Here is a 26,713-nt window from a genome sequence, read left to right as displayed (position 1 = left end):
GAGTAGAGCAGCCACCTCTGCTTCACTCTGGATTAATGAAGGCATTTCTAAAAAGTCCCCCTTTGCAAAATCCTTCATCCCCCCCCCATGTGCTTTAGTAATGAGATATTTTGAATATCTGACCCAACATTTTATTTCCCTTTCCCTCTTCATTTGGTGTGTGTAAATTGGAACTTCATTCCTTTAAACCTGTAACAACCTGAGAACCCAGCTTGAAGGGTTGGGGGAGATAAAGTGGGGGAAAAAAAACCAACAACCACCTTAGCTGTCTGCCTGTCTTTCTTGAGGAACAGTGCAAAGTGGCGGTTTGGGGATTTTTTCCTCCCTCCCCAAACTAGGGAAGCATTAATTATAATGAAAGGAGAAGTTCAGGCACCGCTCGGGGTGTTTAGAGGAAACGTGCAGGGCTGTGCTGGACTGGGACTGTACAGCCCCCATGGGGGGGACGCCTAGCCAGAGCTTTTGGAGCAGCACCGTGGGTCAGGCAATGGAGCCGGGCCCCTGCCCTGTGCCTCCGAGCGCATTCAGCGCTGGCTTGGGGCCGGGCCCGTAGGGCAAAGGTTGCTGCAGCAGGCTCTGGGGCCGGTGCGGGGAGCGCCGCACTGTGCACGGACCGGGCAGCCGACACCCCGCGTGTGTCCCCGGAGCAGTTCAGTCCTGTCCCCACCCCCACCCCGTGCCCCTGCGGCAGCGCCACCCCCGCAGAGCCACCTCCTGGCCCGGCGCAGGTGACACTGACACTGGCGGCTGCTCCGGCCACCGCCGAGCTTCCTGCTTCCCAGAAGGTGCCGGCGCCGCGGCAACAGGAACTGAGGCTGGGAGGAGGCGGTGCCGCCGCTCCCCGCCGCGCTCACGGCCCGAGCCGGGGGAGCGGAGCAGCCATGGGCCACCGCCAGCAGCCGCTGTAACCTCCCCCTCCCCCGGGGCCGGCGCGTCCCTGCTTTCCCTGCCGGCCGGGCGAGGTGTTTCCCCGCGGGGGCGCGGACCGGCCGCCCGGGGCCCGAGATGTGACCATGGACAGCAGGATCAAGTGAGTGCCGGCAGGCAGGGGGAGCGGCGCGGGGGCTGCTCGGCGGAGGGGGCGGCCGAGGCGGCTCTGGGGGCTGCGCTGGAGGGAGGGGGAGGAGGGACTAGGCCTCAAAGCCTCCCCCAGCCTGGCGGGGTGTGGGGCAGGGGCCTGGCTCTGCGCTGGGCACGCACAGGGGGCGGCTGAGCAGAGCCCGGGGCACGACAGGAGCAGGACTGCACTGGGCTGTCATGGGAGCCCACATGGCAAAATCCCCTCTTCCCCGCAGGTGTGACACTGGCAGCCTCCGAGTGAACAGCTGGTGGCTCCCTACCCAATTCTCCATCCCCCAGTGGAGACGCCCTGTCATGAATCCTACAGCCCGCCCCACAAGGAGAACTTGTCAACCCCACACCCTTCCTCCCCACAAAGAAACCCCTCTTTGCTTTAGCATCCTCCATTCCCAGCAAGAGACTGGAGAACACACACTCTGTCAAAATGACCCCCTCCCCCCGTCAATCATCAGAGACTGTTGTACTGCACCTTAAAGTGAGCCCCACTTGCTAAATCCTTCATCATCAGAGGATGAGTTAAAGGTACACAGGGCCTTATAATAATCTTCATCCCAGTGAAGGAGTCTGCCCCACAAATGGAAGAATTGACAGGCCATTGTTTCTTCTCTGGGAGCATACACGTAACTAGTCTTCATAGAAGACAGTGCCAGCCTAACGTTTAGTACCTACGAAACTTCTCAGAAGAATGTCCACGATGACTTGTTTGGGTGTTAGGTGGATTACAAAAACAATACTGAACAAACTTTTGCACTTCTACTTTTTGCCTATTTATTGTCTCTTTGTATCTATTGCCAATAAATGGTGATTTTTAAAAAATATTCCAGCTATTTTACTTTACTGTCATATTTGTGAAGAATACAGATGAATGAGTCTTGGTTTTGAAAAACAGCTAAAAAAATAGTGTGTAAAACTAGTAACATCAAAACAGAGGTTGTTTATAAACATTCTTCTAAGGAATCTATAATTTTTCTATGTGATTATTGAAGAAAATTACGGTTTTTCAAGAAGTTAAGAGAATAATTCTACCTCGAGAGAATTTTAGTGTAACCCAGATGTGTTGACAAAGTAACTTTTGTGAAGTTAATTTTTTGTGATGGTTTGAAGCTACTTGCCCATTGTGAATAGTCCCATTGACTTCCTTAATTCAGTAATTGATGAGAGGTTAAATCTGAATTTTGTAAACTGACAGTAATCTCTATTTATGATGAATCTGCTATTTAATAGTTATAATAGAAATGAAAGTCAGTCTGACATATATCACACTAGTTTGACATATTTCTTGACACTTCTAAGTATAAGTAACACCTTCTATGTGGGAGGTGAAGAGTAAACCTAGAACTTTTCTGTGGAAGCAGACTTTGAAGTGGTGTATTGAGGGATGAAACACATTTTCATATGCTGTCTTATTGACTGTAAATTCAGTTAAGAAGTTGAGCTCTGAAGTCATAATCCTGTATTTGAGACACTTTTTTTAATGGAAATGAATGTGTTAAATCCAGCATTCTGATTTTCCCCTCCTTTAAGGAAGGAGGAAAATGTGCCAAAAGAGCAAAAACACACCTAGGTTTAAATTTCATTTAACCCTTTCATGGTAGAGGGATTCCACTCTTCTCACTACAGGCTGGGTTCTTACAGCTCAGTTTTGCCCTCATTTAAATGAGTGTAACACTAATTAGATTCATTCTGATCTTGCTAGCTGAGGGGAGAAACAATGGATCATTTTCTTTTCTGTTACACTTCTGTAAATCTCAAGTAGTCTGGATTTACACTGGTGTAACTGAGAGCAAAATTTAGACAAAAAAATAAAAAAAAGTGCAGAACTAGCTCATTCAGGATCCTCCTTTAAGATTTTCCAATTGTATAATTTAAAAAGTGATGCAGGGAAGGACTATGATGTGGGAAGATATGTGATTGTTGCTCAGAAATTTGATATCAGTCTTAATATAAAAGCATATTGTCAATACTTGGTGACAAAATAGATGATAGAAAACACATTAAGTAACTGGTGACCTCTGAAAGTTTCCCGCTAGTCCAGAGGTGGGCAAACCATGACCCGCGGGTCACATCCGGCCCGTGGGACCCTGAGCTCCTGGCCCTGGAGGCTTGCCCCTGGCACTTCCCATGCTCTTCCCCCTCCCCTGCAGCCTCAGCTCACTGCACCACTGGCGCAATGCTCTCGTTGGTGGGGCTGTGAGCTTCTGGGGCAGCGCAGCTGCAGAGTCCGGCCTGACTGGTGCTCTGTGCTGCAGGGTGGCAGGGCTGGCTCCAGCCAGGCAGTGCGGCTGTAGCGCCACCAGCTACCGGTACTCCAGGCAGCAGGTAAGGGGGCAGGGGAGTTCGGGGTGGTGGTGGTGGTCAGGGGGCGGGGTTGTGGCTAGGAGGTGGGGCGGTCAGAGGGCGGGGAACAGGGGTTGAATGGGGGCAGGGGTCCCGGGGGGGCAGTCAGGAAGGAGAGGGAGGATTGGATGGGAGGGCGGGGGGCAGTCAGGAGCAGGGGTTCTGGGGGCAGTCAGGGAACAGAGAGAGGGAGTGGTTGGATGGGGCAGGGGTCCTGGTGGTGGCAGTCAGGAATGAGAGGAGGGGTTGGATGGGGCGATGCGGGGCAGTCAGGGGCAGGGGTTCTGGGGGCTGACAGGGGACAGGGAGTGGGGTGTGTGTGGATGGGGCAGGGGTCCTGGGTGGGCTGTCAGGGAACAGGGTGGGTTGAATGGGGCAGGAGTCCGGGGGTGTGTGTCAGTGGGTGAGAAGCAGGGCGGGGGGGGAAGGGGTCAGATGGGGGGCAGGGCCGGGCCACGCCTGGCTGTTGGGGGAGGCACAGCCTCCTCTAACTGGCCCTCCATACAATTTCTGAAACCCGATGTGGCTCTCAGGCCAAAAAGTTTGTCCGCCCCTGCTCTAGTCCAAAATCCCTCTAAAACTTTTTTTAAAAACTTGTATTGAATTATCAATCTGTGATATGCTTTATATGCATCATTTTAGAAACCTGGGACCCAGTTTTGAATTTCTTACTTGTGAAAAACTGCTGACTTCTATAGGCATTTTACTCAAGAAAAGAGTTCAAACCTGGGCCCTTTATGTGGTTACTTAGATAAATAATTGATATGGTGAAGGTTATAATGTTTGCTTTTAATATAAATGGCAGATTGCTCATCAGAATGAGAATTTAAATAACTCAGAATGGTAAAAATAAATTAAGGGTTGCTTCTGAACCTAACATAATAAATCAAGAAATTACTGAAATGTACAAGTTTATTCACAGACAGAGAATGTTGTGTAGTAATGGTACTCACTTGTGGCTGTTCTGTTCAAATAATTATTTAAATCTAGGCTAGGGTTGGGCCCTTAAACATGCCAGTGGCAGTAACTTCTGAAGGAGATGGTAAGGTGACTGTCAAGTTTCAGTTGGTGACCAAATATATTAAAAAGATAAATGTGCTAATGGCTCAGTTTGCAGGAATTAAGATGGAAGCCTAATCCTGGTTTACTCTCTTCATACCTTAAAAACAGAAATGGTTCAACCTGGTGAAGTGGAAAAGGTTATCAGAGAGGCCCAATCTACATATTGGTGTCTAATTGATGGAAAAAATGCTGTTAGTTTCTTTATTATCTGTCTGTAAAGTTCAGTTTTGTAAAGCAAACTGTCAACAAGTTTAAAATTGTATTTACTTCAACACGACTATTTAAAATGGGGTAATGACATATGAAAGGACTGAAGAGCTCTCAAACATATAGGACTAAGATTTATCAGTGTAATCACAGAATTTTGTGATTTACAAAATACAAAATTAACAATCATATAATTATTCTCAATTCTTGTTTCTGTTGCCTATTCTTTTTTGAAAAGTGTGTGAATATATTACAGGATGTGAAGGAAAATACGACTTCTGAAATCTTACAAAACATCCAAATAATTGAGATTCTCTCTCTAATTTTATAGTGTCAAATGGAGTGGAAAGGATATAACATTATAGACACTGTAGAGAAGGCTTGATAATCTAGATCAGTCTATGTGGTTTGTGACATATGTATGACTAATCAATTGACTTGTTTTTTATTTCCAGGGAAAATCCAGAAAGTACGTTTGATTTGGTACTCAAGGTAAAATGCCAGGCTTCTGAAAATGAAGGTAATGTACTCCAACTGTTGGCATTTATTTATAGAAACTAGGGGTGGAAAAGACCCTATTAGATTATTTAGTCCACACAGCCTCTATTTTGTCACCTCATGCTTTGAAGTGTTGATAGTTTGGAATTCTGTTACTGCTCATTGCTATTATTCTAATTCATTTTTCAGTTATTAATATTCTGATGATAGAAGGGCAAGCATTTACAGCAGTTGATTGTTGATATGGTGGTTTGTGTTACATACTTATACCATTTTAATTCCTATAATCTTTCAGTCAATAAAACGTAGGTTTAATAAGTCATTTCATTTTAGTGGTATGTCTCAGAACTGGGACTCGAGTACTTTGATTTCTCCGTTTGTCTCTTTGGAAGAAAAAAAAAAAACCTAAGTAGCAGAAAATAACTTTTACTGTAGCAATTTTGGAATAGTGCAAATGGCATTGTGAGCTGACTTGAATTGGTATTAGCAATTAGTTTCACACTCCTATAAGCACTCTGGTGAAAGAGATATGGTGCTGCACGAGTACTAACAAGATCACAATCCTAATCAGTTATCTGAGCAAGTCTTTTGGTTGCAATTTGCATGTAGGAAAACATGGGACTTCTCAGGTCAAAGTTACAGTGCTGACTAGAATTGACTAGAATTTCTAATGAGGGACTCAACAAGAATAATGGCATATAACTAGTTTTACATCTTCTAGGACATCAATGTGTCCCCTTGACTTTATCCCCTATTGATTTTTCTTGCTTCCCATATTTTTCCTCGTTCACTTATTCTCCATCACATCCTCTGCTTTCAAGCCCACCGCTGTATTCCTTATTCTAATAATTTTCCTTAACCCTTCCAGCCTCTCCAACTGCCAGTGTATATTCTTCCTCCCATTCATACCCAGGCTTCTTGAATTTATTGTCTGTTGCCAACGCCGCAGCTCCTCTAGTCTGACTTCCTCCTGGATCCTCTCTGCATGGTAGTTTCCACCCATTTCACTCTCATGTAATTGCCTTCATTGAGGCAGGATATTACATCCTGTTCCTGGTCAAGTTCTTGGGTGTCTTCTTTATTTTTATCTTCCCTGACTGATCAGCCTCCTTCACACATTTGGCTACGCTCCCTCCGAGACTTGCTCTCAGTGCTTTTATGCTTCTCTGTGGGTTTGGCTTTCCTCGCTCTCTTAATTCCTCCTTTTAGCAATTCCAATAGAGGCAACTTTCTGGTCATCTCCCGTTCTCCTGCTCTTTCTCTGTACTCTCTCCCTTGGTAACCCTCTGTCCATTCTCATATCCTGAATGATAATGAGACCCTGATCTATCTCTCCACACCTGATCTGTCTCCCATGGCCTGTCTTTGCTATGTGACTGTCTATCTGACATCTTTTTTGGATGTCCAGCCACATTTCAACTCATCTTCCCCTTCACCGAGGCTTGCAACTTTCATGTCGTATTCAGTTTCTTTCTCCCCAGGATATAGTCTGACAATTAATCCGTCTGGTGCTTCCTCTCTGGTATCTTTAAAATCTGTCCCTTCTCTATTCCTACTGCCAGAACCTTGATCCATACTCTTGTCATCTCTTGCTTTGATTACTACAGCATCTTCATTTCTGACCATGATTCTCATGTCGTATCCTTCAAGTCTGTCCAGCGTGCTGTTACCAGAAATGTTTGCCTCACCTACAGCTCTGTGATATCTGCCTGGTCAAATCCTACATTGGTGTTCACTCCCCTTCTGCATCACATTCAAACTCCCAATACGCACCTTCAGGACTACAAGGCTTGGCTTCTGCTTACACCTCAACACTAGTTTCTTGGCACTTCCCCAGCTCTCACTGTATGTGCTATTTCAGTTCATCTTAACACTCCTTTGATTGTCTTCTGGTAGAAGAGACTGTGCCTTTTCTCATGAGCGCCTTATGTATGGAGTATACTTCTGGCCCTGTGTGCCAGGCTGTTTTGCTCTTCTCATCTTCTCAAAGCACTCCTCAAAACATATTTTGGTTACTCTCCTATTCCTGTCCTCACTCCCAAATCTTCACACATTAACATGTATTTTTTAAAAGGAAGCAACTGGATGGGTACTTACCAAGTATATATTTTGATTTCTATTCCATATAGGTTCATATATCACCCTCATCACCATAGAATATGAGCATTTGACAAGTGGTGCATTAAGCAACATGTGTGGTTCAAGTATCAGAGGGGTAGCCGTGTTAGTCTGAATCTGTAAAAAGTAACAGAGGGTCCTGTGGCACCTTTAAGACTAACAGAAGTATAGGGAGCATAAGCTTTCGTGGGTAAGAACCTCACTTCTTCAGATGCAAGATCCCTATATTTCTGTTAGTCTTAAAGATGTGTGGTTCAGTCTCCCTCTCATCCTGTCCCCAGGGGGAGAATTGTGTGTCCAATGTAGTGGGGGCTTTTTGGTAGGGTTTGGTAGGTGTGATGGTCCATTGTTCATGAGGGAGTTCATTTCACAGTCTCAGAGCAGCCCCTAAGAAAGCTTGGTACCTTGCACAGTTGAGCTTTACCCATATGGTCCAAAGTTTTGTTGTACCTGTTGTGGTGGTCTTTTAGATATGCTTGGCCCAGGCCCTTGATGCCTGGAAGCGAAAGACAGAGACTTTGAATTTGACTCACTATTCTATGGGGAAACTTTTGTAGAGAGCAGAGGACAGGTTTGTTGTGCTCACGGTCTAGTGAGGTGAGGATGTGCTACTGTGTTCTGTACGAGCTGGAATTTCCTATGTGCTGAAGGCTTCATGCCCAGCTATATTGTATTGCTGTAGTCCAGATAGGAGATGAAAAAGATATGAATCAATGAGGTTAGGTCACCATCTACTATGATGGGATGGAGTCTTCTAGACAGCTACAGATATTGGAAAGCATCACTTGTGGATGCTATGTGAGTGCTTATCATCAGTGAGCAATCCAGGAACCACCCCAAAACTCCCAGCTGAACTGATGAATTATGAGGTATGCACCTTCCACCAAAGAAGACTGCACCTTGGGTGTAGACTCTTCAGAGCGTTTTCCTCTGCCCGCCTCTATTTTGCATGGGTTGAACTTCAGCCAGCTGTTTTTAATCCATGAGCAGAGTCCAGTGCTTGGATGAGATGTTCTATGTTGAGTGCTATGGTCATATATGGTGATGTATAGGTAGAGCTGTGTCATCTATGTATTGCTGGCACGTAAGTCTCTATTTTCTTACCAGTTCGCCTAGTGGCTGCATGTTGATCTTGAATAGGACTGGAGAGAGAATTGAGCCTTCTGAAATGTCACAAGTGAAAGGTCTAGTGGCTGAGGTGCAGTTCCCATCACCATTCTTAGGGTGTCACTTGTATATTATAATTATCATCTTTCCATACTCTGAGCATCACATTAGATTGTCTCTTGTATTAAGTCTAATTTAGATCACAGATGCCTCGGGGCAGGGATCTGTCATTGTGTTTGCCTGTGGCACTGGGAGTACAATAGTAGTGTGTCAAATAAATACATCTGAGTATTAAGACTGAATTTATTTAAGGAATTATTGTACATGTAACAAGAGATGAATGTGTAATTTCTCTAACACAGCTTTAAAAACTGAGCACAGGTTTGTTTTACTAAACAGGGAGCTTTCCAGGTCAGTTTATTATAAGGCTAACAAATTTTACATTTACACTGTATTGGAAGACTTGCCTTTAAACAGATTTTCATGCTATGATGATGTTTTGAATATATCGTGTATCAAAACAACGTCCATTCATCAGTTTCTTTGCTTGTGCCGCTTTCTTTCCCATGAAAGAGAATTGTGTTTAAATAGGGACTTTCTCTCTCGCATCCCATCTGCTTCTTGTACTTGATCCTGCAGTGAAGTCAGGGTTGAATCTGTGACATCACTGTCATTAGTGTTGCTGTGGAACTATCACAAGCACAGAATTATGATCACCCTGCATGAGTGAGCAGCAGGAGAAGTTGAGTTAGGAGGGAGAAAGACCTTAATGTGACCCAGAGATCTTTAAGGTTTTCATTTCAAGTTTGTTCTAGAGTGAGCTCCTCTTTTAGTTATTTTCTGCATTTTGTTTAACCACCCTTTGTTAGCTGTGCTACAGTTCAAACAAATAAGTAAAAACTAACACAGCCCTGTTGTGTCTGACTATAAATAAGCTAGTATTTTTAAATAGGATGCTGCACACCTGTACAAGTTTGTTTATGATGTGACACACAGTAATTCACACTTAAAATTAGCACTTTCCAAACATGAGTTTTGACAGCTGAACATTTTTAAATAACCCCTAAAATACAACACATCTTTTTTGGAAACAGTCCTGACAACCTTGAAAGTGTTTTTTTCAATCATAGCTGAGCAAATACACAAAAAGTGTCATGGGATTTAAATAAGCTGTGAGGTTGGCTTTGAGGAGAAGTTGAATGATTAAAATTATTGCTTCTATAGCCAAGAGTAAAATCCAATAAATAAATAAAATCCAAATGCATGCTATTTTAATTAATTGGAAACTTAATTCAATGAATACAGTAGAATCTCAGCGTTACGAACTGACCAGTCAACCACACACCTCATTTGAAACCGGAAGTACGCAATCAGGCAGCAGCAGAGATGCCCCCCCTCCACCCCCGCAAAAGCATATTCAGTACAGTACTGTGTTAAATGTAAATAATAAAAAATAAAGGGAAAGCAGCATTTTTCTTCTGCATAGTAAAGTTTCAAAGCTGTATTAAGTCAATATCAGTTGTAAACTTTTGAAAGAATCACCACAATGTTTTGTTAAGAGTTACTAACAACCTCCATTCTTGAGGTTCTTGAAACTCTGAGGGTCTACTGTACAATTGAGAAACTCAAAATAACAGTATTTGATTTACTATGGACCTTTGTTTCAACCTTCATCATTTCGTTGTCAGGAAATACTTCTAGTATTTATTTTATTGGGGGACAATGTATTTACTGATGGTGTAAGAATACAGACACAGAAAAAAGGCCTTAGCCAAGTTGGAGTATATTGAATGTTACACTTTCAGCAGGGCTAACACTCTTGCTTTTGCCCAATAACTAAGAAAAGTGATAAAGGACTTTACAGTATATAATTGCATTTGAAACTAAATGTTAAATTTATCAGATTGAGATAAATTCTAGTAGATCATCCACAGGTAAAAGCTCTGTTAAATCTAGGTCTGCCTAGCCAATGGGAAAAGTTGGATGCCCTCATAATGTGGTCAAAACTGTGTTATCATCAACTAGGGCAGGGGTGGGCAAATTTTTTGGCCCAAGGGCCACATTGGGGTTACAAAACTGTATGGAGGGCCGGGTAGGGAAGGCTGTGCTTCTCCAAACAGCCTGGCCCCCTCCCCCTATTTGCTCTCTCCCACTTCCTGCCCCCTGACTGCCCCACTCAGAACTCTTGACCCATCCAACCCCCCCCTGCTCCTTGTCCCCTAACCGCCACCTCCCGCGACCCCCCTGCCCTTAACTGCCCCCCGGGTCCCCACCCCCTATCCTCCCCCGCTCCCTGTCCCCAGACTGCCCCAAACCCTATCCACACCCCTGCCCCCTGACAGGCCCCCCTGGTCTCCCCCACCCATCCCCCCCCCCCCCGCTTCCCCTCCCCCTCCCCCCCCCCCCCCCCGAACCTCCGCCCTATCCAACTGCCCCCTGCTCCCCGTCCCCTGGGACTCCCTGCCCCTTATCCAACCCCCCGGTCCCCTTACCATGCCGCTCAGAGCAGCATGTCTGGCCGCCGCGCTGGAGCCAGACATGCTGCCACACTGCCCTGGAGGAGTGCGCAGCCCCGCCGCCCAGAGTGCTGCCCGTGCGGCAGCGTAGCTGCAGAGGAGGGGGGACAGCAGGGGAGGGGACGGGGGCTAGCTTCCCCGGCTGAGAGCTCAAGGGCTTGGCAGGACGGTCTTGTGGGCCGGATGTGGCCCGCGGGATGTAGTTTGCCCACCTCTGAACTAGGGGTAACTCAATTAGCACGTGTTAGCTGATCACCGTGGATGGGCATTTCCCCTTCCCCCAAGATACATGTTAAGACAGAGTACATAAAAATTAGACTAGCTTATGTGCAGCATGGTTTTCTGCATGGGCCAGGAGAACAGTGCTAGCACACTCTAGCAGCAATGAGGTTGTTGCTTGCATGTTTGAAGTGCAGTCTGAACATGGTTCTGCAGTAAATAGAGTAGACATATTTACGTTATTTCTGAGAAAATTGCAAGATTGATTATTTCTGTCAGCATGTCATACCTTAATTTATTTGGCACATTTGAAAAAAAAGTAGATGGTAGTTGAAGAAACATTTTTTAGCTGGCATTCTACATTCAGTTAGCACTTGTAGAAACGAGGCACAGTTTGAAACCTGTCATTAATATTGTAGAATCTGGAATGTTCATTATATTATTATAAGTAATGGTGTCAGTCTTCAGACTTTTTTATTTTTTTAACTTGTATTCCAGTGTTTTTTGATTTTCTTTCTGGTAGAAGTGGCATGCAGTGTCCCATTGTAAACTTCCTCACAGTGGTAACTTGTACATAGCTGTTATTTAGTTATAGCTGTGCTGCTACATTGAAACAAACTTTCTCTCTCTTCCTGGAGACCTTCCTTCATTTGAAGGTTATATGCCGCAGAAGCACCTTTCATTGTCATACCTTAGTGCAGAGGTTTGCTCATAGCTTAATTGAAGCTGTCTATTTGTCCACATCATTTCATTATGAAAGACAAACAGATTTTCCACTATATTAATTTTCCTGAAATGTAGCACAATAGGCAATAAAAATATGCTATTTTGAAGTGGAAAGTCAGCAGGCCACAACTTCTATGAGCACGATAAGCTTTGAACTGTTGCATAGCAAATACATTCCTTGAACTTGACCTCCAGCATATATATCTCTAGTAGATATGGTCTCCAAACCATTCTTCTCTCACTCCTTGAGAAGAATGTGACTCAAGTTGACCCTTTTCTGTTCAAGTGACAGTAAACCAATTTCCACCCCAGTTCTCTCACCCTGTATGCCAAGTTTGAGATGGTAAAAGGGGCCCAGAGTCCTTTAGGGGGCATGAGGCTCCTGTCCACATGCTGTTTTAACCATTCAAAAATCTTGTATAACCCTAAATAGGTCTAGAAGTATGCGATTTTAGAAGAAGTTGCTTTAATAGTAGAGATTGCTTTGTTCCACTAACTCAGTTTAGCATTATTAATTCCAGTAACATAACTTCTTTTAGATAGGGAGCTGTGTCCAAAGGTTATATCTTCAAAGGATATCTTTAAATGTTTCTTTTCCTGTCTTAAGAAAAAGTTGGGATCCATTGAACAGTGTTAAATGCTGACTCTCTTTTGTTCATTGTTTGTACAGCACCTAGCACAGTGGACTTAGGACTGATGTAGGCACTACGATAATACAAATAATAAATACAAATAATGTTAGCAAACCCAGGAGATTTGTGTACTCTTTATTCCAAGTGATGTTTGCTTGGAAAAGACACGTTCAAAAATAATGAAATTGTGCAAATCTCTAATTAAAATGAATTTTAATATTAAGTGAAATGGTTAGTTTCACTAAGGTCAGGTCTACACTAAAAAGTTAATTCGACCCAACTACATGGCTCAGAGGTGTGACAAAGCCCTGGCTGGGATGATTTAGTTGGTGTTGGTCCTGCTTTGATTAGGGGATTGGACTAAATGACCTCCTGAGGTCTCTTCCAACCCTAATCTTCTACGATTCTATGAAAAATTCACAGCCCTGAATGACATAATTAAGCCGACCTAGCCCCTGTTGTAGACAGCTCTAGGTTGATGGAAGAATACTTCCTATACTGTTGATTTAGCTACCCCCTCTCAGGGAGGTTGGTTAACTACATCGCTGTAGTGAGTGGCTACACCGAGCACTACAGCTGTGTCGTTGTATTGTTTTAAGTGTAGACATAACCTGAGATCTCAATCCTGCAAGCAGTTAAATGCAGGTGGAAATCCCCATTGGCTTCAGTGGGGTTCTGCACTGGAGTCTATGTTCATGGAGCTGCTTGCAGGATTGGGCTTTGTGTGCTCTGTTTGTTGGTATGTTGTCTTCCTCCCACTGCACAGAGCTCTTCATTAACCACAAACACTCTGTGGGTGTAACATGTACTGATCAGATAACTGTTTTCCTCTGTCGGTTCCTTTTCAGAGCATGACTGAAGTCTGATTAAAAAGCTAGTTAGATCAATGTAATGCACCAAGCAATCTGTAGTAATTTTGTTTTTTCAAAATACTTGAAACATTCAATAGAATACCCAGTTATTCTGCAATACGGATATTTTTTAACTGATGGTTTTCAAGTGGCAGGGTACTAAAGAGACGCTTACCTTCAAAAGTACTGATCTCTACATTTTTAAAAATTGTCTATGGCAGAAAGGTGAATAAAAAGCAGCTATACACTTGTCCTCTGCTATCAATTAATTTGAAATAAGTTTAGTTTTGAATAATGTATTTGAATACCTTCTTAGCAGTGTAATTACTTGAATGTATAGATTATTATAAGACTTAACCAAATGGCTATTAATATAAACATCATAGGTGCTTCAAATAAAGATTAAATACATAAAAAGAACAGGAGTACTTGTGGCACCTTAGAGACTAACAAATTTATTAGAGCATAAGCTTTCGTGAGCTACTGCCCACTTCTTCTTGTTTTTGCGGATACAGACTAACACGGCTGCTACTCTGAAACCTGTCATGATTAAATACATAGTGTTTTATTAAAAAAAATTAAGGTTTAGTTTGCCCCAATATGATGTTGGAGAAAATGTTGTGTTGCACACAGGCCTAAAGTTGTATTATGTGCTACATCCCTCTTCTAGACTTGTGTAATCTTTATGATTATTGCTGTAAGTGCTGCAATTGGATACCAGCATTTAGGTGTATGACAAGTTTGCTTTTTAAAACTTGTATCCCTTTTACAAGTTTTTGAAGTTTGTCTTTAGGTTTTTTAAAAAAATGTTTTTAGTAATATGGAGGAATCGAGATTTTTAACAGTTACTCCTTAATTAAAATGTCTGATGATGTTTGTGGTATTGTGAATACAGTATTGCGATGCTGCTTGTGGTAGCAGAGTGCTATAGATAATGGCAACAAAGCATTTTTGTATATGGAGTTTAGGTGTGCATGTTTCGACTTGCTACAGAAGAAGCAGTAAGCTGAATGTAATTATTTGTAAAAATGTTTACCCAAAATATGCAGTATTTTCTGCAATGTTGTCATAACCTTAAGTGCATGCTGAAAATTTACTTCAGTTACAAGAAATAAAAAGGGTTATTTAATTGTGGCTCTATCACTATGAATATTTATATCAGCACTTAATATTCTGGGAGATGCACATGAGTCATTAGTTACTATAGTTTAAAGTAAAGGTACCTTAACCTGTAATTTATTGATGGTGTAATTATAGCCATATCTAAGATTAGTTCCACTACCCTTAAGGGTTTCTTTTAATTTCCATTATTGAATTTTACAAACATAATGTGACTTTTTAAAAAAAGGATTTACTTGTAACCTGGTTCCTTTACAGTTGTTCTTAACAGATTAGGAGGGTAGTTAACAAATCCTTTGTTTAGTGAAGTATTACACAAACATTTTGAGGGCAAAAACAGATGAATTGTCTGAGATTGTGCAATATTTTTAAAACCAAAGAATGATGTCGATATTGAACAATCTCAAGAATACAGACCAAAGGTGGTCTTAATATTTGTCTCATGTACACCACCAAGAACACTGTCAGTAGGTTACAAATCATAATGATCTCACAAGTATTTTTTTTAAAATTCCAGTGACATCTAAGTGGGTTAATATTTATTTTACTGAATTTTCATTTATTTAGTCTGAATGTTTTTTAGGGTAGGAACTAAGTCTTCCAATATGTTTGGACAGCACCTAGCACGTTGTGGGTGCTATGGGAATACAAGTAATAATAATAAATTGATTTTTTTTTCAATTTACCTCTTAGGACACAGATTTGTGGCTTGGCTCCTTTCACCTTTTCCTTTCCATTTGACAGGAGTTTGGAGAAGGGAGGAAGTCTGTAGGGCCAATCAGGAGTAATTGAGGGGATGGAAAATTGCTACTGTGCGTTCTTATTTTCTACAGCGCTCTCCCTACAGCCAAGATGATTCTTGGATCTGCGTGTCATGTTGGGAGTGGGGGAGCTGGGAGAAGACATAGGCCAAAGAAGCTATTTATCGTACCCAGCCCGCAGTCTCCACTTTGGCGAAGAGGTCTTTGGGGGAGGGTTGACTCCCTGCCTCAGCAGTTGTGGGATGTAGGCTGGGGTGGGAGGCCCAGCTGTACCTCACAGGCACCAGCTATAGCAAATGTTGGGCGCAGGCTGTCTGACATGATGTTGAGGGAGATGAATTATTACCTTGAAGACATTTGCTATTGCCTGGCTGTATCAGTTTCTGCGTCATGCTAGATGCTATTTATAGATATGTGACCAGTTTGTAGGCAATGGAATACAAGAAAAAAATCTGATAGGTTAGGAAGCATAAATATTAATTTGTCATGAAGAGAACTATTTTGTAGATTTTTAATAGGATGGCCAGTATGTATTTAAGTACATTAATATTAACGTGTGAGCCAAAGATAGCAAACATATAGAAGTAGGGTCAACCTGAGTAAAACATGGCAGTTCTTGCTTTTTTTCTTAAGTTGAATTTGTCTCATTTTAGTACTTGGATATCTGAGGTAGCTCTGTTCATTTGCTAGCTTTTAAACTTCTGTGTTCAGAAGCATTAAAGAGTTTGACGGCATATTTTCCTCAGCTAGTGTCAGCATACTTCTGCCCACACACTTCACAGTCCATCTTAGAAAGAAAGCTTGCTCTAAGTTGGACTTCATTCTTTGAGGAGAGTTGTTATAGTGATAGTTCAGTACATTTGCTCTTCAAGTGTAACTTTAAAGGCTTCTCTTTCACTTTCGGTACCGACTTAAAATGTATTTTACTATAACAATTTATGTTGATTTTAAGGTTTACAAATCCTGTCTACAGTCATAAGTCTCTCTCTGTCTCCCCATCCATTGAAGAGAGTGGAATGCCATGTTTCTTCTCTGAATCACAGAAGTGTTATTTTAATTTGTTTATTTCCCAGCTGTGATATTGCCTGGTGATGTCCTAGGTGTATCTATCACACAATTTTGTTGGGATAGGTAGTTCTATATATAAATCCAATAAATAAATAAAATTATGCTTTTGCATTCCAAAATTTACAAAAGAGACTACTATAAAAGCTATTTTGCCAGTACAAAGTACTGGAGAGTGTTTTTTTTTTTTTAAATAACTAAAATTGTTTTTTCAAAGCAAATTAGTGCTTTTACTGCTTAAAGAACTTTTGTATATTAAGAGCAACTTGTGCATACTTCCACTTGAAGATCAATGTATAAAGTAGTCTCTTTTTGCATAGGAGACCTTGTCTTGTAATAACCCCTTGATACAAAGAGTCAGGATTCTCCGATGAAAATAATGTTGTTTATTGATAGAAGCTTAGGTCTGCACACTCTAAGTAAACAACTGCTCTAACACTAAATTATTGGCTATAAACTTTTGTCCATTTGCATTGACATTTGAAATAGAGAATTTTGGAATGGGATGAAAAGGCAAAGATTCTGAAGTTAACTCTATATTAGGAATTTAGTAAGCTCTTTGAGTGGGAGGGACTCTATCTTACTATGAGTTTGCATACTGCCTATCTCATTGGGACTTTGGTCTCAGCTGAGGCCTCCTAGATGCTATATATAAAAATAACGTTGAAAAGGTGTTAGTACACCTCTACCCCGATATAACGCAACCCGATATAACATGAATTTGGATATAACGCGGTAAAGCAGCGCTCCGGGGTGGGGGGTGGCGTGGGGGAGGGGCTGCGCACTCAGACGCATCAAAGCAAGTTCAGTATAGTGCGGTTTCGCCTATAACACAGTAAGATTTTTTGGCTCCCAAGGACAGCATTATATTGGGGTAGAGGTGTATGTATATCTGTATATTATTCCTGTGGAAGCTTCAAGTGAGTTTCACTAAGCTTGAAGTGATGGGTGTTAGGGAGGCAAGATATTCTTGTACATGGACTCAAGCAGCAGTGGGAGTCAGGTGGTGTAGATTTTATTCCTGTCTCTGCCACTGACTGGAGTAGGGTACTTAATTTTTCTGTGCCACAGTTTCCTTATCTGTGATATTACTATTATTTTGTTTCTTATTTGTATTACTATAATGCCTAGGAGCCCTAGTTATGAACCAGTACCCCACTGTGCTAGATACTGTACAAACGCAGAACAAAAGATGGTCCTTGCTGGAATGGGCATTTTTACAGGGCATCTGGCCCTTTAAGGGAAGCTGGGCCTGGCCTCACCTATGACCGATTAGCTGTCTCCTAGCTCAGATTGCTTAGGTGGCGATAAAAGCCAGCAAGTGGCTCATTTGGGGTGGAGAGCTGCAGAAAGCGGGTTGGCTCCTGTGGCAGGCACAGAAGCAGGGTGACTCACAAGAAAGCACCCGATAAGTGTGAACCTGTGGGCAAGAGGGAAGAGCCTTCGTTTTTGTTTTCTACCCAACTTTCATGAAAAATTCCTGGGTTTTGAAAAAAAATATTCAGGTTACTAAGTTTTTACCTGGATTTTGCAAGTGCTGGAACTCCCCAACCCAGCTACCTCCGTGCAGAGTCCCCGCTGCACAGAGGAGGGTAACGGGTGGTAGGTGGCTGCTGCTGCACTGTAGGGAGCAACAGGGGCAGGGAGCCAGGTCCTAGCAGCTGAGGGGGTCCCTGCCAATCTTGCTTCCCTATCATGTGCCTCCCTGTCTGTCTTGCTTCTCCACGGCACAGTGGGGGAGTGAGATGGGTGGGAAACCAGGCAATAGACCCGGTTTACTTTCTCTGCTGGGTAGAGCGGCCTCCTGACCCTGGACCATCAGCGTGGCCTCACCTGTTTCCTCTGCACAGTGGGGTAGTGAGGTGGGCAGGGAGCTGGGTTGCAGCAGCCGAGACCACCCAACCACTGCAGTGACAGCCCCGCAGGAAGCAGAAGGATCCCCTCGCTCCTCTGCCCACTACCTCCTGTGAGTACAGGGCACCCCAATCTCATTGCCCTCTGCCCTTTTGTCTTTGTTTTTTACAGTTTTCACCCATTTTAAATTTTTTAAAATAAACACGTATAAATTCCTGGGAAATTTTAATCAAAAACCAAAAATGAAGGGCCTCGGGGATATATAGCCCCCTTCAGAAGATCCTCGTTCGGGGAAAAGATGGGGTTTATACGTGAAACTTGCATTGAATTGTTTTATTATGAAGAAATAAAGCTGACGCATTGTGAAAGAGGTATGTGGGTTACACTGACCCAGATTTTAGGTATGGGATCAGTGTAACCCACATACCTTCTGGGTGTGGTGTTCTGTCCCATCTAGTGGCAACGAGACCACTTAGAGAGAGTTAAATGAGTCTGTTCTACAGCTTTAGCTAAGAGCCAGTTGGCTTTTAACTCATGCGGTAGAGGCTCATGCACTAAGCCTAGGGCTTAGGTTCGATCCCACCCCCCGACGACTGGGGTCTGTCGGCGTTACATCAGTCCTTCCTGGACTGGAGAGGCAGGCGAGCAGCTTATACACACGTTGCCTGCTTTTGTAAACCACTTTGTGATTCTCTGTTGAAAGGTGGTTTTATTAATACCCTGTACTTAGTGGAGATGGTCCTGAACCAAAACTCTGGATCTCAGCTTGCATACTTGAATTTAGGGCTTCAAAATTTGGATGTGAATCAGATTTTTCCAAAGTTTGGGGTACCTAGATTTAGCCCATTGTGGGGAGAAGCTCAGGCTGCAAACTTATGCCTGAAAATGGCACTTTGGTTTGGGCAGTTCTCTGTTATTTAGATTACATTCTTGTAAACTTTCATTAGGTAAGGCAGTCTGCACTGGTCATCATAATTAGGATGTTTCACTAAAGATCATAACCATGAGAAAGTCAGACAAAAGATTGAGTTACCACCACCAGTGGTAGCTGGGATACAGCAGTTTTCCCCGACATTCAAACTAGAAAATAACTGTCAGTAAATGTTAACTATCGCAGTTCGGTTCATTGTACTGCAATTCAGTTCAGGGGTGACTGGTACTACACATGAAGGATGATTAACAGTTCTGATCCTGCTTTCATTCTAATAGACTCAGAATTCTAAATGAGTTTTGCGTCTGACCCTAGACATTACCCAAACCAAGAGCTTTTGTTTACTCTATTTGTTCTATTGGTTGAATCTCTGTTAAAACTAACCCATATTTTGGAAAACCCCTGTGCTGTTAGATATAGCATCAGAATTTTGCCTTTGAAAAAGGGCAGTGATGTTTGTGTTTGTTATTTGTTTTTCTTTTTACAGTGTACAACATGTGGATGGTATAGGCCTGCTCTGTGTGATGTACTTGAATACCAAAATTACTTTGCTGTGATATAGAGCAGAGGTAGGCAACCTTTCAGAAGTGGTGTGCCGAGTCTTCATTTATTCACTTTAATTTAAGGTTTCGCGTGCCAGTAATACATTTTAACATTTTTTAGACGGTCTCTCTCTATAAGTCTATATTCTATAACTAAGCTATTGTTGTATGTAAAGTAAACAAAGTTTTCAAAATGTTTAAGAAGCTTCATTTCAAATTAAATTAAAATGCTGATCTTATGCCGCCAGCCTGCTCAGCGTGCTGCCAGCCTGGGGTTCTGTTCACCTAGGCCGGCAGCGGGAGTGGGGCCTGCGGCCGGGATGCTGGCTGGCAAGGGGCTGGCAGCCGGGACCCCAGACCTGGGGGAGGTGTTCAGGGGTCAGGGCAGAGGACAGTGAGGGTGTGGGGTGGTTCAGGGGTCAGGGCAGTGGGAATGTGGGAGGTTCAGGGGTCAGGGCAGAGGGCTGGGGAGTGTGGGAGGTACAGGGCAGAAAGCTGGGTGTGTGGGGAGTTCAGGGGTCAGGGCAGAGGGCTGGGGGTGTGTGGGGGTGCAGGGTAGAAGGCTGGGTGTGGGGGGGGAGGTTCAGGGGTCAGGGCAGGGGTGCTCGGCTCGTGGGGGTGCTCCCAGCCCCCTGCCCTGAGCGGCTCATGACAGGAGGCAGAAGCTTGGTCCTGCGGCAGCCAAGCTTTCCCCCTCCCCCGCTTCTTCCCCCAGTGTGCTGCTTTCCTGCCCCATCTCCTCTCCTTCCCTGCGGTAATCAGCTGATGGGCCTTGTGAGGGGGAGGGGGAGGAGTGGCAGTGTGCTCGCTGCTCCCTAGAAGAGGCAGAGAAGAGGTAGGGATGGGGCCTTGGGGAAGGGGGTGGAACAGGGCATATCCCTTCCAGCCCCCTGCCCTGCGGCTCACAGGGCAGGAAAGCACCACGCTGGGGAGAAGAAGCAGGGGAAGGGGGAAGCTTGGCTGCCGCAGGACCAAGCTTCTGCCTCCTGCCCCTGCAGGGGAGAGCGATGGGCGGGGGGGCTGAGTGGGGCTGGGGGCCGGGACCGCGGCAGGCAGCAGCGTGCCACTCACAATCGGCTTGCGTGCTGTAGGTTGGCGACCCCTGATATAGATAATTAAAACTGAAATGCGGAAACTGAGTATAAATCTATTATAAAGCACAGAAACATACTCCACCAAAAGGAGGAAAGGAAACAGTAACATTTTAAATACCTCTTTCTCTAATCTACTTCCAGAAGAAGAATTCACAACCGCTAAAGAATGTTGATATGATGCATATCCGGTTTGTCTATTGCTACCACTCTTCGGACTAGAACAGAGGTGGGCAAACTACGGCCCATGGGCCACATCCGGCCCACAAGACCCTCCTGCCTGGTCCCTGAGCTCCTGGCCTGGGAGGCTAGCCCCTGACCCCTCCCCTGGTGTTACCCTTTACCCGCAGCCTCAGCTCGCTCCACCGCTGGCGCAATGCTCTGGGTGGCAGGGCTGCGAGCTTCTGGGGCAGCGCAGTTGCAGAGCCTGGCCTGACCCGGTGCCCTGTGCTGCGTGATGGCGACGGCATGGCTGGCTCCAGCCAGGTGGCGTGGCTGGCTCCAGCTGGGCGGTGTGGCTGTAGCCCCGCCAGCCACCAGTGTTCCAGGCAGTGCGGTAAGGGGCAGGGAGCAGGGGGTTGGATAGAGGGCAGGAGAGTTCAGACTGGTGGTCAGGGAGCAGGGGTGTGGATAGGGGTCGGGGTGGTCAGAGGGTGGGGAACGGGGGGGAGGTTGAATGGGGGCAGGGGTCCTGGGGGGGGGCAGTCAGGAAGGAGAGGGAGGTTTGGATGGGAGTGCGAGGGGCGGTCAGGGTCAGGGGTTCCAGAGGCAGTCAGGGGACAGGGAGAAGGGATGGTTGGATGGGGCAGGAGTCCCGGGGAGGCCGTCAGGAATGAGAGGAGGGGTTGGATGGGGCGCGGGGCAATCAGGGGCAGGAGTTCCAGGGGCGGTCAGGGGACAGGAAGCAGAGTGTGTGTGGCTGGGGCGGGGTTCCCGGGGGGGCAGTCAGAGAACAGGGGGGTTGGATTAGGCAGGAGTCCTGGGATGGGTGTTTGGGTTGGGGGCAGGCCACGATCCCCTCCCCTAAGCGGCCCTCCATACAATTTCTGAAACCCGATGCGGCTCTCAGGTCAAAAAGTTTGCCCGCCCCTGGACTATAACCTCTTCATGTCCTTCAGGCTAAGCTTCTTGTTAGGTGCCTACTGATAGGTAAATCACACAGTGGGGTTCCCAGTCCACTGCTTGTTGATGGTTGCATGTGCTGCTGGACCAGTGCTGGAGATAGTTACGGATGGGTGTCATTGCCAGGGCCAAATTAAGGCTATTCAGGGCTCTTGGCACACTTCAGATGGTGTGCCCAGGGCCCCCACCCTAATGCCATGGACCTGCCCTTCCTTGAGGTGGCACAAGTGTAGAATTAAGATGAATGGGGCAGTTCCCATCTCTTGGAGATATTGTTTCAGGCTGTGAGCAGACTCTGACAGGGATCAGTTACACTTGTTTCACATTTTCAAGCTTTTTTATGCATCCATGAGGGCTAGAAACATGTTTTTAAAACGAATACTGAATTTCTGATCTCATCTGCCTCTTGATCTGGGGCCCTAGAATGGGCCTATAATGCCTGTAACCTAATCTGGCTCTGGCCATTGCTGTGACATACTGTGTGTGTGGTCTTTGTCCTCTTTCCTTTGCTCCCTGTGGCTGTTTGTCTTTGCATTGTTTTTTTGAGTTTTCTTACAGCATAAAACAAAGAACAGTGTAAAATACTGTTTTATGTTATAGTGACTATAGTTTATTTTATAATTATCTTTGTGTTTTTTCTTATTATATTGTCACTGTTTGTTTTTTCCTCCCTTCATACAAAAAAACATCAATTTACTTGCCTTTGTGATCAATAATAGGAGTAAATGAGATTTATGAGCCAGTTTATAAGATGGTTCTGTAATAGTTACTCCTGGGGGAATTCTGCTCCACTGCGCATGCACAGAATGTATGTCACCCCACAGATTTCTTTGCTTCCCTGCAGAAAAATGATTTTCTGTCGGGGAAGCAAAGGGAAGCCACAAGAACAGTCATGTACCCCTCCCCAGCAGTATGTTTTGCGTGCCTAAGGCAGCTGGCAGAGAGGTAAATCACTGTGGGGAAGGAAGCGTGACTGGGGAAGACCCAGCTGGTAGCTCCTATCTTGAGCTGGGCTCAGCTGTTAGTCCTGGCTGGGCTGGGGAGGACGGAACTTCTTTCCCCCTGCACAACATTCATGGCTGGGTCAGACCCACCCGCAGATTTTTCACAAGGCTGCAGGAAGCTCTGCAAACTCCCCACACCCCGCTTCCTGTGCTCATTACTCCTCAGCTGCAGGGGGAGGGATCCCTGTACAAGAAGCTGCTTCCCCATCTGCCCAACACCTGTGCCTCCAGGCCCCGTCATACCCAGACCCTCCCACTGAGCCTCACCCCCCCCCCCCCGATGAGTCCCACTCTCCCTGCATCTGGACTACCCTGATGAGCCACCCGGATCCCTACCCCACCGAGCCCCAACCAGCTGCACCTGGCTCCTCACCCCACTGAGCCCCACTCCCCATCATCTGGACCCCTCACTGAACCCCCCACACCCAGACTCCCCTGCCAAGCTCTATTCTCCTCCACATCCAGACACCGCCCCCCGCCCCGCTGAGCCCCAACCACCTTCACCTGGACCCCTCTGCAGAGTCCCATTACTGTTGTACCCAGAACCCCCAACAAGCCCTTGTGCATCCAGATCCCCCCGCAGGCCCGCTCCTTGCACTGTGTCAGGGTTGGGTGCAGCCTCACTGCTGAGTCTGTGTCACTGGGGGGAGCTGTACAGTGATCTCCCATCTCTGTGCAGCCAGTGGCCTGTGCTCCCCAGTGCCATGCTGGAGCCTCCACCTTTATTTGACAAATAACATTTGCAGAATTTTACAGAATCTTAAAATATTGTGCATAGAATTTTTAATTTTTTGGTACAAAATGCCCTCAGGAGTAAATAGTGAAGTACAAAATACTGTGCATCCTGTATAAAGGTTAACTATTTTTCCTTTTTTAAAACTTTGTATTCAGAGGCTAGTATCCAGTGTTTTATAGCAGATCACATTTTGTTCCTAAACTAATAGATGTCTCTCACTTAATGGGAACAAAAAGGTGATTTAAGTAGTATAGTTGTGATGATCAATATCAGGCTGTATTGTTCCTAGCATTTAGAGTTGAGAATAGTAATTAAAGATATAATGACAGCTTGTGGGAAATGCTGAAAAATACTCTTGTATAGAGGCAGTTTTGCTGGGGGTATATTTTCAGGATTTCTTCTCCCTCAAGAACACTTTCATGTAAACAGAATTTTAGTTCCTTAGCAATTCATTGGCTGCTGCTTATTCCTCAGCTGAATTCAATGTGCTTTGTCTGTCACTTTATAGTTAACTGCTAGAAGAAAATGATCATGTGACAGCTGATGAAGCCTTCTGATGCTAGGTGCTTAATTCTTAAAGGTGCTGAGCACTGTGGCCATAATCCAACCAAGCATTTAAGCATGTGCTTAACTTTAATGATGAGTGGTCTCACTTGAAGTTAGTGGGACTACTCACATGCTAAAAGTGCTGTACTTTGGATCAGGGACTGAGTGCTCTGTCCCTGGAGGATCAAGTCCATAAATATTCACAACATCTAAATGTTGTCCATGCTAGTACTAAAAACCGGTAATAGGAAATACAACTGAACTAGTACGTGTAGTAAATAAAGAATTCTCACTATTTTTTCTCCTCCCATTTTTTTTCTCAGTTCTGGCCTGATGCATTGTATTGTACTTAGAATAAATTGAAATGTAGACTCATGGGTTCTGGATGTATTGTAGTTTACAAATAACTATCAGGAGGCCATAGAGATAAAAAAAAAATGCGTGAGGTGATCAAAACATGGGTAAGGGTCAGCAGCTTGCCTAATTAGCTGGTCATGAATGTGTGAGAGATTCCTTGACTGAAAAGAATAATTGTAAACTGAACTGATAAAAGCTTTATTTGGACTCTACTGAGACTCCAGTATTCTTCATAACGTTAGTGGTACCAAGAAAGTCACTGTGAAGCATTCCAAAATGTAATCAAAGATACGGTATTACTTATTCAGAATAAAGGAAAAATATTCAAAATTTCATTTTGTTGGGGTGAACACAAAAGGTAAAAAAGCCACTTCCCTCTGTGAATAAACTGAAATGTTGTTTGAAAAACAAAGTTTGCGCTTACAGCAGGAATTTCTCAGGCTACTGCTGATGATGACTATCTTCCTTTTAAATAAGAATTGTGTGATATTGAATAAGCAAACCCCTGTGTAAGAGCTAGCAAACTCCTTTGTCTTGTATGATAGTTGCTACTGCCTTCACAGACCTCATAGGAAATTCACTGTTACATTTTGTATTTTAACAATGAAAAAAAACGAAATAAATCCTCCAATTCTAATGATCAAGGTACAGATTTTACCCAAATGGGCATCCAAAGCTCATTCACAAAAATATAAGATTAAAGGTTTGGTCCAGAAACTCAAATGGGGAATAACTCTTTTGAAATTACTGGAGATTAACTATTTTTAAACCAGTTTAAGTGAGAGGAGAATTGGGGCCCCATGACGACACTGGAAGTTCATGTTTCCGTGAACTGATCTTTCATAAATGAACTTTGTACCTGCTTGATCTAGTCTTTTCAAATTCAGATGGCAAAAGTTATCTCACAAACACTTTCCTTTTTAGCTGTTCCGTCTGTTTTAAAATACAATATACTACTCTGTAGTGAATGATTGTCAAGCAAATTGCATAAAGGCAGCATTGTATCAAACAAGGCTCCCTAGAAGTCTTAACTTTTTCACAGTTACTGATGGGCTGTCATCTTTATGGGAAAAAACTTAACCTCTGTGATTTATTGGATTTAGTCAGATGACCAGTAACTAGTCAATTTTTAGTTGGGTTTCGCTTTTCAGATTGGACTTTCAGTGTCATAAAAACAAGAAATCTTGTTTAACCCTATTTTCTGTTAACCAGAATTTCAGCTACATCAGTGGAAGATTGGAGTGACTCCAGTTAACAGGAGTTACACAGCTCTGCGACAGAATTTGACTCTCAGTAACTGACATTCCACTTCCTACCATAGTTTAAAATAATAATTTGGATGGGTGAAGTGGAAGCGGAACGCATTTACATTTATATAGGCCTTTAGACTGCATAAACATAGATTCATGAAAACTTATTTAAAAAAATATAAGTAGTGCATATTATTTTTGCATGGAAAATAAATGGCTCTTTATTTCAGATTAACCAGATGCAGAAGTCTCATGTCATTGAGCAGACCAAGGCAATTTCTTGGAATAAAAGGAAAGAGTATTCAGTTGAAGTAGAAGTATATCAATTACAGTCTAGATCCTACATATAGAATAACAGTTTGGAGGTCTGTAATGTCAAATGTGTTACTGAGACCCAAAGCATGAATAAAGATGGGGAAAAGCCTCGTTGCAATGTATTAACTAATTAGTATTTTTACAAACTACAATTACTATGAGAAACATAGGGACATTTATTTGTTGAATAAATTATATTCTAAATAATAAATTCTGACAATGCTGGAGAACAGTAAAGGAAAAAACTGAAAGTTTAGCCTTACTGAGTGATATTAATTTTCCACTTGTTGAAACATCATGGCTGTTGCTAAATATTGGTAGGACAGGCAGATTTGCTCATCTTATTTTACTTTCTCCTCTCTGCTCCTTGTTACTATTGCTACATCATCTTCATGTAACTCCACAAAAATAAGTCTGGATCAGTAGATTCTTTCCGATATGAATCATACAATCCCATAGTGCTGATTTATATTCAAAAGTAGTTGAATGGGCTGTAAAGTTTATTTACCTAAAAAAAAATTCTGTCTATTCTGTGACTGTAGACAACTAATGGGACATTACAAGCTCTTCAGAAAAATTTGGATTGCTTTGTAATTTTGCCTCTCTTGCTTCCATTGTCCAAATCCTTCCTCCTCCTGCCAAAGAAACATTTCATTCTCTGTCCACT

The 26,713-nt window shown here is 43.8% G+C and overlaps 1 protein-coding gene across 2 annotated transcripts in view; it reads left to right on the top strand.

Annotated features, from left to right (window-relative positions):
• Window positions 1–677: 677 nt before the first annotated feature.
• Window positions 678–26,713, top strand: part of DENND1B (DENN domain containing 1B) — a 247,123-nt gene continuing 221,087 nt past the window's right edge. The window contains exons 1-2 of one of the 2 annotated variants that reach the window (XM_034778352.1): window positions 678–1,030; window positions 5,142–5,206. In XM_034778352.1, the coding sequence (XP_034634243.1) occupies window positions 1,014–1,030; window positions 5,142–5,206 (82 nt within the window). In that variant the 5' untranslated portion in view covers window positions 678–1,013. The remainder of the gene's footprint in view (window positions 1,031–5,141; window positions 5,207–26,713) is intronic. The other variant, XM_034778353.1, reaches the window with a different exon arrangement.

This window comes from Trachemys scripta, chromosome 8 (assembly GCF_013100865.1).
Source record: "Trachemys scripta elegans isolate TJP31775 chromosome 8, CAS_Tse_1.0, whole genome shotgun sequence".
NCBI classification, from domain to species: Eukaryota; Metazoa; Chordata; order Testudines; family Emydidae; genus Trachemys; species Trachemys scripta.
This window is presented reverse-complemented; position numbering and strand designations above follow the sequence as displayed.